This window comes from Sorex araneus, chromosome 1 (genome assembly GCF_027595985.1).
Source record: "Sorex araneus isolate mSorAra2 chromosome 1, mSorAra2.pri, whole genome shotgun sequence".
Classification (NCBI taxonomy): domain Eukaryota; kingdom Metazoa; phylum Chordata; class Mammalia; order Eulipotyphla; family Soricidae; genus Sorex; species Sorex araneus.
This window is the reverse complement of record NC_073302.1, coordinates 29,684,208-29,699,989: the sequence shown is the minus strand read 5'-3', so window position 1 is coordinate 29,699,989 and position 15,782 is coordinate 29,684,208. Positions and strand designations below refer to the sequence as shown.

General features: G+C 42.3%; 1 protein-coding gene across 4 annotated transcripts in view; it reads right to left on the bottom strand.

The window, feature by feature from the left end:
* ABCA1 (ATP binding cassette subfamily A member 1) overlaps positions 1 to 15,782 on the bottom strand; it is a 148,623-nt gene that overhangs the window by 110,464 nt on the left and 22,377 nt on the right. For all 4 annotated transcript variants that reach the window (XM_055124798.1, XM_055124811.1, XM_055124802.1 and 1 more), the window contains exons 2-3: positions 13,888 to 14,048; positions 606 to 699 (exon numbers count right to left, since the gene is read on the bottom strand). In XM_055124798.1, coding sequence (XP_054980773.1) covers positions 606 to 699; positions 13,888 to 13,953 — 160 coding nt within the window. In that variant the 5' untranslated portion in view covers positions 13,954 to 14,048. The remainder of the gene's footprint in view (positions 1 to 605; positions 700 to 13,887; positions 14,049 to 15,782) is intronic.

Genomic DNA, 15,782 nt, shown 5'->3' with positions numbered 1-15,782 from the left:
CTCTTCTATTTTTTGCATATAGAAAAGCCATGCAGGGGCTGGAGCGATAGCACAGTGGGTAGGGTGTTCGCCTTGCACACAGCCGACCCGGGTTCGATTAACCAGCATCCCATATGGTGCCCCGAGCACCACCAGGAGTAATTCCTGAGTGCATGAACCAGGAGTATCCCCTGTGCATCACCAGGTATGACCCAAAAAAGAAAAAAATTAATAAAAAAGATAAGCCATGCATTTCAGTGAGCTGATTTTGTTCAATTCTTTTGTTTCTAGGAGCATCTTTTCTTTAGCATTTTCTAAGAGTAGTGTGTCACTTGCAGAGTGAGATTTTGATTTCTTTGGTGATCTAGATGCCCTTCTTGAATAATTTGCTGTGACAAGACTTCCAATACTATATCAAATAGTTGTAGTAAGAGAATAGAAGTGGTAAGAGTTGTGAGTCTTAAACCCTAGTGAGTTTACTTTTGAAAAGGGATAAAAGTAAAAAAAAAATTAAAAGTAAAGACAAGCACATAGTACCCTCCCCCGCAAAAAATATTAGTTCATGTCTATTGCTGACATTTTGCTTGACAATGGTGAGTCTCACGCAGTGTACCCCAGATACTCACATTCATGTTGCTCATAGGGTGGGTAGCTCAAGCGGACAGAGATCAAGATGAAGAAGATAAACAAAGGCCAGGCCACTTCCAGCAGTAGTTGACACTGAGGGAAAAAACAAGACAGAGCACTGTGAATAGAGAGATAAGATGGCTGCCTAAGGCCTCGAGGCAGCCGACATGCTATGGAAAAATTAAACTCGTAACTTCTCCATTCTCTGCTGACACTGATTTTAGAACACAGTTTGCAGTTCTCTCACATTAATACACTCCCCTCCATGTCTCTAGGTTCTCCTTAACAACGGGAAGATACTTCCTACCCTGTCTCATCTGGCTCATTTCTATGCCCTTCGTCAAGACTTAAACCAGGCATGATCTCCTTCATTAAAATCTCAGCATGAGATAGAAGTCCTCCTCGTGTACATATAACTGTTAGGTATTCCTGCCAAAAGCATTATCTTCTTCAGGACCTGAGGTCACACATTTTATCGCCACTGAATTATTAGCACCTTGAAGCCAGGTCTTGGGTCACAGTCAGCTTTGCCCTCCAGCCTTAGCACATATAGAATTGTTGATCTTTGTTGAACGCAAAGGACTTGGACAACCTGAAAAACCTAAATACACATCAACTCTGCTCCTTTGTTATTAAGTTTTAATTAGGTAAGATTAGTTTTGGACATTCAATAGGCCTCAGGTGTATAAACTTATCGTTGTACATCAACAAACATGACCTTGTTGTCATGACTAAAAGTCTAGCATCTACCCTCCACCATACCCATTCTTTTCTCAATCCCCCACACTTCTTTCTCCCTTTCTTTTCCATTTTCCTAAAGGTACCTAAAAATGTGCCTTCCCCATGGGGACAAGAAGAGGGTACAGAAAATAATGGAAATTTACCCAGAGATCCACACTGACTTGTATGTACCCAAAACTGGAAAGACCGGGAGTGATAGCCAGTGTCCTAATCAGGCCTGGCCACCATCTTCTCAGTGGGATAGAAAGAATTTGAACTTAAGCATCTACTGGCTTAGGAAATAAGGTTTCTCCGAGGAAAAAAATCTCACCTCAATGAGTTACATGAGGACAAATGAGCAGAGAGACGTAATAAATCATTAGACATCACTTAAGTCAACTGTTGGTGTTCAAATCGCACGTTACAATGCCCAAAGCCCCTTTCCTCTTCCATCCCACTCACTGACAGACCCTGATCTTCTAGTTAACTTTGACCAACAAAGAATCTGGGTAGAGTACCTGGATTCTAGTTGTGTGGGATATCTGTGTGGCCTCAGAGAGATAAATCCAAAACACCACTGATTATGAAATCCTCCTTTTCCTTTAAACCAAATTTTTTTTTTTGAGCCTTAAATTCACAGATTTTTATATAGAAACTTTTAAATGAAAGAAGATACAGAAAAGAAATAAAAGGTAAGTAAAAGTCACCTTTAATCCTACTTCCCAGACATAATTCCTAGTAAATTGAGTTCACGGTGTTTCTGTTAATACTTTTGTCTTTTTTATGAATAATATTATTGCCTTTCAAACATGAGATTATTCAGAATATGAATTTGCATTTTTCTTTTTCTTTTAACGTCACACAAGGAGCATTTAAAAAAATTCTCTTAATAAAAAATTAAATGGTCGCTTGGTTTTCCAATCATAATTGAATCTTTCTGCTCTTGCTGATATTTCAGATTATTGTTTGCTTTTACTTTCTTCCTCATTTTTGCTTCCCCCCCATTTTTTAGGTAATCCATTTTTAATGTTTAAGGTCTTTTGACTAAGTTCCACAATAAACTCTTCTTTCGTCTTTTTATCTTTTCTGATTTTTTTTGGAGGGGGGGCGTACAACTGGCAGTGCTCGGGCATCATTCCTGGCTCTGTACTCAGCAGTCTTATCTGGCTGGGCTCAGAGGGATATATGGGGTAGAGGAATCAAACTTGAGTCTCACGTGTGAAAGGCAAACGCTCTACCCACTCTACCACCTCTCTGGCCCTGTATTCATTCTTTTTAAAAGGAAACATAAGGATGATAATGGAGGATGTCCTGGTTGATAAGAACATGGACTATTTTTTTAAATATTTTCCTATGTTTTCAACGTTTTTTCCATAATGAGCATGTATTACTTAGCTAATGCAACCACAATAACAACAAAGAGGGGGAAATCTCTGTTACCATCTAATTACAACAATTGTTTGTCTTAGATACAAAGCACAGCAGGGTCTCTCAGGAAGGAAACGTGTTGATAATGGAGTCTCCACAACCAAAGACAGGACTCCTTTTGCTACTTACTTCTGTAAATAATCCCAAAGAGTCAACACATACTGAAATTTTCCAAACCTCACCTAGCAGCTAAGTTGGAAGTCCCTCTGAGGAGCATCCAAGAAATACTATGCCTTTATCAGCTCTTCTCGCCCCAGAACTTCTCCTCTGAGGGCAATTTGCCCCAAGTAAGTCTGTCACGTGACAAGAATTTAAAAAACTGTTCACCAAGTAAGAGAATGAACTGAAGTTGCCAGATAAAGAAGATGGACACAACTCAGTTGAGTCCTTTAGTAAAGCAATCTGACCATATGTATTCAAAAAGTCGTGGGGGCTGGAGCGATAGCACAGCGGATAAGGTGTTTTGCCTTGCACTTGGCCACCCAGGTTTGATTCCCAGCATCCCATATGGTTCCCAAGCATCACCGGGGTAATTCCTGAGTGCAGAGCCAGGAATAACCCCTGTGCATCACCGGGAGTGACCCAAAAAGAAAAAAAAAAAGTCAGGTATATACCCACTGACCAAGTAATAATCACTACAGTTCTTTCTATGGGATTAAATGTAAAATATTTTAAAACGACATACATGAATTTATTCATTTCAAAATATTGAAAACAACTGCATAACAACAGGAAAGTTAAACAACATCTTGTATAGTCATAAAAGCAATGTTTATACAATATAAGCATAATTAACCATACAATAGTAAGCAAAAAAATATACGTATTCTAGGTATATAGCACTGTAACTCTGTCATCCTGTTGTTCATCAATTTGCTCAAGCAGGCACCAGTAACGTCCCCATTGTGAGAATTGTTGTTACTGTTTTTGGCATATCGAATACACCACGGGTAGCTTGCCAGGCATAGAATTATTTACAAATGTATTTTTAGTTTGCTTAATAGAGTTGGGGCCACAACCCAAACTAGTGTCAATTATTACAGTTTTTATATACATAGTTACCTCACTCTACAGCATTGAGATGTCTAAGACTTTTGACTAATGTTCTTATGGTATTGTCAATTTGCCTCTTCCTTGTTCCCTGCCATTTTGTAGAGATATTAACTGAGAGGAATAAAACTTTTAAAGTATGGTTGGATCATGAATAAATTTGGTAAACAATAATGAACCCAGAAAAAAAATAAAAGCATAATTTAAAAATATGAATAAGGCAGTCATCAACTTTGAAATGCTGAAGCTATCATTTGAACTTTTTGTTTGTATTGTGGGGTCCACATCCAGCAGTGCTCAAATTGGCTCTGCTCAGGGATGACACTTACTGCTGTTAAAGGGATCATATGTAGTGCTGGGGATAAAAATTAGGTTGGTCATGTGCAAGGCAAGCATCCTACCTGCTATACTATCTCTCTATCCTTCCCTTGCACTTTTAAGATAATCAATAGCTACCATTTTATTTTGAGTCCGGATATAGCAAGCATATTATATATGAATAATTTCACTTCATTCTCATAACCACTCTGTCATGAATAATTATTGCACCCACTATATATGGCAAGACTAGAACTTATAGAAAGAGTAAATCACAGGACTAGTCAGTGGCAGGGATGAAATTAGCAGATAGTTCTGCTCAAACCTTGGAGGCCAGGTGACAAGAAATTCAACTTGACACAACACATGACTCTGGTAAAAAATATCCCTAATGAGATGACATGGTCCCAAATCATTAACCAGTCCTAAAGGGTAAAATAAACTCACAGCTTATAGATTTAGGCTGTTATAATCAATTACAAGCACCTACTACATGCCACAGTTTTATATATCTCATCTCTAATATTTAATTCTCACGATAACACTGTAAGGTGTGCTGACTCAGTACTTAAGAAGTGAACTACAGGAGCCGAAAAAATAGTACAGTGGGTAGAGCATTTGCCTTGCATGTGGCCAACCCAGGTTTGATCCAGCACCCCATAAGGTCCATGAGCCCGACCAGTTGTGGTCCCTGAGCGCAGAGCCTAAAATGAGCCCTCAGCACCAGCAGGTGTAGCTCCAAAACAATCTCCCCTCCCCCCCCCCCCCCCCCCGCCCGCGCCCAATCCCCAGGGGAAAAAAAAATAAACTAAGAATCTGTTTGGTAATTGGGAAAAGTAAGTAACAGGACTAGTGAGTGCAAGATTGAGATTAGCAACTAGTTCTGCCCTAAAGGCATCTCATCTGTGGCACTGATAGCAAAGGAGAAAAAAAATGCATCTTATCATTTGGGAATGTAGTGGGTATAAGCAGATAAGAAAAAGATAAGAAAAAAGACAGTAATCATGATTAACACTTTCTGTCTTAGGATGCATTCATGTTCTGTTTCATACATACACTTAATCTTCAAATGACCCCATTAGTACTAATATATCCATGACAAATAAGAACCTAAAAGAAGATCCATTGTATAGCTATGGAAACTGAGATTCAGAGTTAAGACAAGGTTGACAAACGGCAGAGCCAGAATTCAGAATCAGTTCACCTCAACCAGTCCCTGCTGCTGGGTGCATTAGACACCATTCACCCAATCACCTCCCTCCCTGTGTGCTGTTACCACTAGATCTAAATCCCTAAGCCTTGCAGAGCCCTGGCTGAACTAACACCCAAAAGGAGAGAGAGAACAAATTGGAATGCCGTGCCACAGAGGCGGGGTGGGGTTGGGGGGATGGGACTGGGGGGTGGGGGGGATACTGGGTTCATTGGTGGAGAATGGACACTGGTGGAGGGATGGGCTCCTGAACACTGCATGAGGGAAAAATAAGCATATGAATCTGTAACTGTACCCTCACTGTGACTCACTAAATAAAAATAACAGTAATAAAAAAAATAAAAATTAAAAAAATAAAAATTAATTAAAAAAAAAAAGACACTCGCATGTGTGAGGGCATGAAAGCACTGCCTGCAAAATTCATCCCATGTCAACAGAAAACTTGTGAGGAAACAAAAGTTAGCCCCAGCTCTTGTACTCAGTACCTCTAAAGTTATTTCTGGTTTTGAACATAGAATTCACCTTCCAAATTCAAGGGGGATGTCCCGGGTATTTCTCTTCCATAATTCCTCCCTCCCCCAGGCCCTCCCTGAAACCTAATTGTCTTCTCTTTGCTGGCTTCACGGCATCAGCAAATCAGATTCTTGCCCCATCTCTAAATTTAGACTTTTCCTTCACAAAGCTCTCTTAAATAGCTCGGAAATTAGACTGATGTGTTCCTGCTATAATCTCCTATAGAAAAGTCTCCAAGTCTTACTTTGGTACATAGTCACCCACCTCCACAGCTGGCCCCCTCAACCCATCCCCACCCCGAGCGGTGAGGCAGATGGAGAGGAACATATTTTAAAAGATGTTTCTCACCCAAGTAAAAATATCAGAGGCTTTCTCTTTTAGTATAGGATATTAAATTAATAATTCTACTTTTCATGTAAATGGCTACACTGAATTTGTCTGGGACGCCCCAAAGCATCATTTTTTCATTTTCCTTTAGATAAGCAAGCACTTCCCAAGCAGGATTTCTTAAAAACAGCACCATTGACATTTTGGACCAGATCATTCCGAGGGAGCGTCCTGTGAACTCTAAGATGTTTGTCCACCCCCTGTCCTCTGGACCCTACATCCTCACCCAGCCAAAACATGTATCCACATATGATCAACCCTCCTTGGGGCATTAAAACACTGATGTACCCATAAAAACCTACTTCTATATAAAAATACCCAGACATCTAAAGACACTGTGATACATACACTACATGAAAGTCTTTACTTTGCCATTAAAAAAAATTAAATCACCTCAATTGAAAATTAACATATTTAATTAAAATGATAAAGTCATATTTTTTACAAAAATACGTTTGAATTCTGAGATAATTATGCTAGGTAAAATAAGTTAGGAAGTTAAGGACAGTTACAGGATGGCCTCATTCATAAGGAGAATACGATTAACTAAAGCAAACTGCCCAGCAAGAAACAATAAAACTCAACTCTAGATTCAAACTGGTTACCAGAGGGAAAATAGAATGGAGTGGGAGGAATGAGTAGAGGCATATTTTAGGCAGAGAAATTACATTGAAACTTTAGTGGAGGGAATAATGATAATTACATATAGATGTGGAAGTAAATGCTGGAAAAATTCCATCATACTGTAAAACAATGAGAAAACAATAAAAAATCAAAATACTATATTTCACCAACTCATCATAGATTCTTTTTATTTTTATTTTTTTTTGCTTTTTTTTGGGCCACACCCAGCGATGTACAGGGGTCACTCCTGGCTCATGCACTCAGGAATTGCCCCTGGCGATGCTCAGGGGACCATATGGGATGCTGGGATTATTCAAACCCGGGCCGGCCGGCCAGGTGCAAAGCAAATGCCCTACCCGCTGTGCTATCACTCCAGCCCCAATCATCATAGATTTTATGCCCAAAATAAAATAATTTTATTTTTTGGTTTGGAGGCCACCCCCGATGGAGCTCAGGGAACTACTTTTTTTCTGGTGCTCAAGTGATGCTTCCAGCAATGTTAGGAGGACCATGTGGTGCCTCCCAACCATCCCAAATGTTTTTTTCTTTGTTTGTTTGTTTGTTTTTCAAAAAAGTGAGACGTGAACATTAAAAAAAAAAATTGTGCTAGTATTACTGAAAACACAGGGTGTATCAAGTATGCAGTGCTGAAGACTGATACAGTGAGTTGTGGTAGTGAGATGGTATTTTTGGTAATTTAAAAGGTACCTAGATTTAATATGGAGAAAACACATGAAAAATATCAAAGGCTACTCTGAGAGATGAAAGAGAAGAGACAAAGAGCTTCGCCAGATCTCAGAATGCTCATCAAAGTAACAGCAGTCTGGGCTGTAGCAACATTACAATAAAAAATGCTTATCAAATGACAAACAGAGCCCTCTACACAAATAAGATTTGCTAAGTTTTCCAAGAATTGCTGGAAAGGAATCACTCTTTAATAAAAAGCTGTTTGGATAAGAATTGAATGTAAAGAAAAAAATAATTCTGGACCCATCACTAATAACCATACATCCCACTTAAGTTTGGGCAAATTAGGGGTCAGAGCAACAGCACAGAGGGCTGGCCATTTGTCTTGCATGTGGCCAGGCTGGATTAGATCCCTGACATCCCATATGGTCCCCTGAGTAACGCCAGGAGTAATTTTTGAGTGCAGAGCCAGGAGTAACTTCTAAGCACACCCGGTGTAACCCAAAAAAAAAGTTAAAAAAAAAGTTTGGGCAAATTAAAGTGAAATCTTAAGGTATAAGTCAGATAAATACTAGAGGACAAAACAATTTTTAGAATCCTGGCCTGCCCTTACACAATGGAAAATGCTAGCATGCACTGCTGGTGGCTTTTGTAATTGGCTTGATCCTTTGCAAGGACATGTAATCAGACACTTCAAGAGTCATTTGCCTTTGACCTAGTAATCCTAACCATGAAGTTTGGGCCTGTGGAAATATTATAAAAGCAAGAAAAAGGTGTATATATAAAAACCATGATAACAGTTCATTTATAACAGCAAGCAGTAGAAATAATTTAAAGGTTGGTAGTAGGGTATGAGTCTATAAAATATAAACTGCATTCATGTCAAGGTATCAGGAATGCCAATGGCATCCATGGTAGATCTGTGGACAAAAGACCCAGTCCCTTCCCTTACTAACTCCCTAACTTAGCATACACTCTTTTAACAGTGAAACATAAGTCTTAATGCTGCCAGAACTGCAAAAGACAATGTACACTAAAGTATTCCTAAAATTTTAAATTTGGACCTACACATCAAGAATCATTATTGTAAATAGGATTAATATTTGAAAGTATGAAAACATACATATCAAGAAATGTTAATGAAAGAAAAAAATATAAAAGGGCACCCAAGTGTGTAATGATGACAGCTGTCTCCTTTGGCTGTCATCTTCCCAACCCTGGTGATCCAGGCGGGAACTCTTTACACCGGAAATACTTTACTCTTCCCTATCTGTCAGGCCCTGCATCGTCTGGTTCTCCAATTCCCAGCTCACCCCTAGCCTGTCTTCATTGTCTCCGCCAGAGTCTTTGGCTTTTCTGAGCCGTGACTCGGGAACATGTGTAGGCCTTGGGGTCTTCACACCCTCTTGCTTCCACCTAGAATACAGCCAGCTCTGAGCTCCAGCTACTCCCCTGGCAAACTGCAGGACTCTTTGCTTAAATGTTATAACTTTCCATGCTAAATTAAATTACTCTCATCAGTCTGGTAATACAGTAATAATAGTTTGGGGGTTTTCTTCTTCATAGGACTTATCAGTTTGGAATCACATTCGTGCTTATGTCTTAACAAGTTTTATATTTGCTACCCTCATCAAACTCTCAGCTTAGGATGTGGACATCAGATTTACCACTGTATACCCACACACCATCCCACATAGAATATACATATGCAATAGATACTCAGTCTAAGTGAAAACCCTAAATGTCTATGTGTTTTAGCAGTCTTTTCCATAGAATGGGACATTAAACCTCAGGAGAAATTACCTTTCCCTATCCATTGAGGCATATAGTGGCCAAGGTGGAAAAAGAAGTTAATTAGAAAATATTTAGAATTATTATCTGTATTTGAACCACTGCTGCCAGGCCAGGGCTAAAGCCAGGGAAGAAAAAATTAGGATAAAACCATAAGTATAAAGGGTTTGCAAAATTTCTTCCACAATACTTTTTTTTCCTTTGCCTTTTTTTTGGGGGGGAGGGGAGGCAGAGATCGCACGAAGCAATGCACAGGAATTACTCCGGGGACCATATGGGATGCTGGGAATTGAATCCAGGTTCTAAAAGTCTCCTAGTGGCCTGAAAATGAGGAGTTTTCATTGACATTAACTTGACAGGTTTTCCCTTGTCATGAAAACATGCCCAAACTCTGATAGTCAATTGATACCAATATTAGAATATTTTCCAAGTCACATGACTAGGCAGATGTAACAGAAAATTCATAGTGAAGGCAAAATTATAAGGAAGAGGTCATATGACCACCTGGCACCCTGCATGCCATGGGACGCTGGCCTCTGGCTCAACCACAAATCAGAGGAGGATCTGGAAAACTCTGAAGCCCCTCGCCCTTCCTATTCCAGGGCCTGTTTGTGCTCAATGACTACCACAGGCTACCTGTTACTTTGGACCCAAACTGAGCTTTGGCCCCAGCTTTCGCAACATGGCTTCCCTGAGGTCTTTACCAAACAAGAACAGTGTGAGTCGAGTCCTGCTCCAAAGCCAAGCAGATGGGCTGATGAGTGTGTGCAATGCGGGCACCAACAAGGTCCCCAAGATGCATCAGCAAACAAGAACTCGGAGGGGAAAGGGCAAACGCCCACTCCCTTTCCGTGGGGTTGCTGTGGGCAGTACTCTCCTTATCCTGGCTCCCCCAAAGTCTTTCTTTTCCTCCCAGCAGCAGTACACAAGGCACCGAGAGTGGAAACCACCTGGAAACCTGCACAGTTACATCTGACTAATACACCCAATCTATAGATACTCATTCCAGAAACGCTCGGTAAGCATATCTGAGGTCTCCGTCTCTGCAACTAAGTGTGTAAAGACTATGATTATTTGCTTCAGCTGTCATCCTGCAAGTCATCATTCAAGTTCTCTCGCTGCCCAGGACCACAAAACCCAGTGTGATATTATGGCCTCTCTACCTCAGGGACTCTTCTTACCTATATAATACCATTTTCCCCCCCTCTCTCACCTACAAGATCTGGTCTTACAATTCTGAATCTGGTCTTACGAGTCTCCAGTTGGTCTTCATTCATTCCAATAGCACCGGTGGCTTCTCTGTCCCTTCATTCAAGAACCCGTGTTAGGTTCACAGCATTCACAACTCTTAACTCAGTCTAGAATACAGTATTCCTGATCTCTGAGCTCCTGATAGTCTTCAGGAGCTCGGAAGTTAAACCATGACTTTCCTTACTTTTTGCGCGGGAAGTATGAAGCTGCTGCTAATTTCATCCCCTGACCTATGCGCAGAGCTGGTTCTGAGGATACAAACCAACAACGTGACACCAGAACCAATCTTGCAGTTTTCTTTCTCTCTAAATTATGCACTCTAGAAATCCAAGTCAGGTAGACTGGAAAGTAACTACCAGTCCACATGGAAGACACATAAAAATTAAACGTTTAGTGTAGATAACAATAAGCCCATTTTTAAAAGATCTTTGTCGGAAGCATCACTAGGATGCATCCATAACTGAGGTGCTCTCAACCCATCCCCAACCCCAGTTCCATACAGGCACAAACCAGATCTTTACTTCTCTAACAACCCAGGCCTCTGCAATCTATTCAGCAAGATGCTGATTTCTTTTATAAATCAAAAAGGGGGAATAAAAGATGAGAAATCGGGTAGTGTTGATTCATCTAAAAACACCCTTTTTTGTCAAGATGTTATGTCCCTACCTACTCCTTCAACAAGAACTCTGCCACTAGATGACCTAATGGCCTTTGACTAAGGCTTTCACTCTTTTGGTGGTGTGGGGAAGAGGGGGTAGAGTCACACCCACAAGGCTTATTCCTGGCTCTGCACTCAGATCATTCTTGGCATCCTCTGAGACTATATGGCGTGCTGGGGATAGAACCCAGGTTGGCCACGTGTGAGGCAAACACCTTACTCTTTGTACTATCACTCCAGTTTTCTCTCTTATCTTTAACTCCTAAGCAAAATCAAGCAAACTTAAAATCAGTAGAGACTGGTCCAACTGGTCCAACCGACCCCATCTCCTCCTGTTTCAGGAGATTTATCCCTTCACTGATCTTGGTAAATTCCTTCCCTGCTTTGTGCCTCAGTGTTCCCATCAGTACAGTGAGTTTTGGACTAGACTACCATTGAGAATTCCTCTCATTGCAATAAGGATATAATCTTATATGTACTACTCACTAGCTAATGGACATACCATGGCAGAGTTACCCATCACACAGGCTGCCTCCATCAGCATCAGAAGAGGCAGGGCCCCTGCATCACGCAGTGGCTAAGAGCAAAAAAAGGGAATAAATAAGCCTTGAGAACATCAGTCAAGGGTGTTGGGCAGGAAAGGGGAGAAAGAGATCAAAAACTTCAAGGGGAAAGAGAATAAAATAATGGTACTCCTGAAAAGCAACCTAACAGTGATTTAGTAAAGTATCAATTCTGGAATCCAAGATTATCTGGATTTCATCTCTATATCACTTCTGATGCAGAGTCTCTTGCCCCCGCACCTGGCTGTCTTTACTGGGGCCCCTAAGAAGGGGTGGATTGAGTTTTCCTCCCTGCCCCGAGCAGAGCCCCGGCAGCTGAAGACCTCCGGAACTCAGCCACAGCCATGCTCAAGGCCCCTCTCCATACGGTTGGACGAGCCTCACGCATGAAGGAACCGGCAGAGGAACCCAAGTGTGCGGGACTCAGGGCTGAGATCTCCAAGCCTGCTTGTCTCAGGACTAGGCCTCTTCCACCCAGATCCCCCATTTTCCAGTAGCTAGGCGGTCACACCCAGAAACTACCCCCTCCCCCACAGCACCGTGTAATCCCATCAACAGGCAACATCCAGAGACTATAAAACCAAACTCCCAGAAGCTCCCAACATCTTATAGCCTAATTCTCCCTCTCAGAGAATTTGGCAAGCTACCAAGAGTTTCCTGCCCGCATGGAGAGCCTGGCAAGCACCCCATGGCATATTCATATGCCAAAACCAGTAACAATGATGGGTCTCATTCCCTTGACCCTGAAAGAGCCTCCAATGTGGCACCATTGGGAAGGACGAGTAAAGAGAGGCTTCTAAAATCTCAGGGCTAGGACAAATGGAGACGTTACTGAGGCCGCTCGAGAAAATCGAGGATCAACGGGATGATGATGATGATGATGATGATGATGATGATGATGATCATTTCTGACTTCAAGTTTTGACCTCAGACAACTTACTTCACCTCTCTCAGGACTTCAAATTCCAGAATTGTACTATCAGGAAATAGTATCATTTTATGAGGTCTTACAAAGATTAATCCAGATAAGGTACTTCAATGTCTCGCATATGGAAGCTAATTCTAAGTGTTTGCTTTTTATTATAATATTATATTTTCTTGTTATTCTAACATACACAGGATTTGTAATTTCTAGTTCCTACTCCCACTGGCAACCTTGAACTTCAAGTCCCCATTTATAACTTGAGGAGCTAAGATTCAGAGACCAACTACGAAAGTAAGCTGAGAAATCCAGAAGACCAGATAGGAATTCCAAGAGTACTGAGAACGGAGAGCAAGGACTGACATCTGAACTTCAACATGTGTACCAGGCCTCTTAGATTTTACTTCCACTGTAGTAAAACACCATTTATCTGTGTATGGGAGCAGCGTTTTCCATCTGGGAACCTTCTGGGAATCTCTGGGGTATTCCAAAATGGTAACAGGTGAAAAAATGTATAAGTGGGGATCAGTACATGAAGCTAGAGGGCCAACCAATTGGATAGGGTGGCACAGAAAGGAAACAAAGCCGGAAGGAAGCCAAGGATGGATAAATGTTGTGAACCCCTGCTTAGAGATTATTGAGGAATTATTGACCTATCTAAAAGTAGATTTCTTCAAATACCCTGCAGAAATAAAATAAGTTGCAGTATTTAATACCTCCCCAATTTTCAGTCTGGCTGAAGGAAAGTATCCACCATGACACTAAGAGTTCCAGGCACTGGTCACCAAAGAGCTGGGCCATTAACTCAACTTCCTTTCTACCTCCCAGATATACAGGGTCTTATCTGGTGACCTTTGGAGAATAGATGGTCCCCAGGGCTGCAGCAAAAACCAAAGACTAGGACAGTCAAGAGTATTCGTGCCAGATTCCAGAAGTCAGAACTCAGTATCTGAGGAAAAACCACAGCTCAATTTCCCATCTGAATCCCAATCTACACTGTATTAATAAGGGACGGGATCCTCTCAGGGCTAACAGTCCAGACCAGAGACTTTCGATCGCTTTGGCAAAGCCAGGGAGACTCCCCCTCCTGCCTCCTCCACTCCGAATCAAAACCCAGCAGAAAAAGCATGGAGGAACCCTCTGAGAGACCCACACTTACTGTCTGTCTTCTTCGAAAAGTGAGATTCTTCCACAGCAGCAACCTCAGCTGAGGCCAACAAGCCATGTTGCCTCAGCTGGCACCCACGACAACTGGCGTGCTCGGGAGCCCGGGGAGCAGTGGCCGGAACTCACAGCAGGGAAGCTGTGGCTGGTCATTAACTGAAAGATAAAGAAGGGGAGAGCGCTGTGAGTTGGAGCTGCAGAGTCCAACGCCAGGGAGGGCTGTGCTTCCAGGAACCTGGCCTGCAAACCCTACCCCCAGCTCTGCGTCACGACTGCCCCTCCCAGCTCCTCGATGCAGACCTCCAGTCCATCAACATTCTTGAGGGTTTTTTTTTTTTTTGGAAGTAGCCTGGGAGCTAGTCATTAGAGTCATCATCATTTCAGCTCTGCTGGTGCAACCATTTGGGAAGAGGGAAAAAAAAAATGCACTTGAGTAAATAGACTTAAGTAAGCAATCTTGAGGCCAAAACATTGAGGCTGCAAACAGATGATGGGACTCCCAGTGACACGCCTCCTTTCTTTGGGCAAAATGCCTGCCTACTCAGGAATTGTCAAGCGCATTAATAAATTCTGCCTCAGCCCTGGAAGTGACTTATGAGCTTCCCTGAAAGCCGCTGTGACTTACATTCCCACCTGGCCACAAAGTGGAGTCATTCACAGAATAAATGGCAACGGCAACCGTCTCCCAATGCGGGAAGCCACAGCGTGTTTGGGATGACTGTGAATAAACACCAAGGAAATGCCACCAATACCTGGCTTCCAGGTGCCAGGGCCAACCACAGGGCTGCGTGTGCGTCTGCGGAAAGAAAACAATCCTGTGGAGGAACAGGTCTGCGAAGGCAGGTGGAGAGCATCGCCCGTGGAACTGACAAGCTCCCGCTGCCTGGACATATGCATTCTCTGGCCTGGCTCCAGGCTGCTGCTTATCAGGTGGCCCAGCTGCCTTCTTGCCACATCTGCCATGCTGCGGGAAGGGGAGATTCTCACAAACTCTCACAAACGTGGGAGAGGGGAGAAGGGGGGGGGGGGTGGGCAGATAACAGTCTCCAGGTCCCAGCGAGCTGCGCAATAACTATTGCATGCTGAACTAATCCCAAGTAATCATACAGAATTTAAGAGTGGCAAGGGGCAGGGACTGAAAACGGAGAAGAAAGTGATACACAGGGTTAAAGTGAGGCGCTGCTGGCACTTTGGAGACAGAGAAAGCCAGCAGGGCCAGAAGCCAGCTTTCCTTCCCAAACGGCTCTGTTCAGGGCCAGGGAGATGCTCAACATGCTTTGCAGGCAGGAGACCGAGTGTGATACCCATCACCACAGAGCACTGCCCCAGATGCGGCTCAGAACCCCCAAATAAATAAATAAACAGATAAACTGATAAATAAGTAAAAGGGTTCAGTTCCTATATGGCATACAGAGAGACCAAACAAGTGAATAATGAAAAACATAAAACAGACTTGAGGTGGGAGTGATAGCACAGTGGGTAGGGTGTTTGCCTTGCATATGGCCAACCCAGGTTCGATCCCTGGCATCCCATACGGTCCACCCGTGCACCGCCAGGATTAATTTCTGAGTGCACAGCCAGGAGTAGCCCCTGAGCATCTCTGGATGTGACCTGAAAAGTCAAAATAATAATAATCACTGTCACTGTCATCCCGTTGCTCATCGATTTGCTCGAGCAGGCACCAGTAATGTCTCCATCTCGAGACTTGTTGTTACTGTTTTTGATATATCGAATAATAATAATAATAACAAAACATGCTTTTAGACTATAAGAATAAAGGAAGAGGTGGACAAATCAAGTAAGAGGGAAGGGTACAGTAAACAGATAATTGGATTCTCAGTGGTGAATTTAATGCAGTCTAGACAGATGTAGACAATTTATAATGACTCA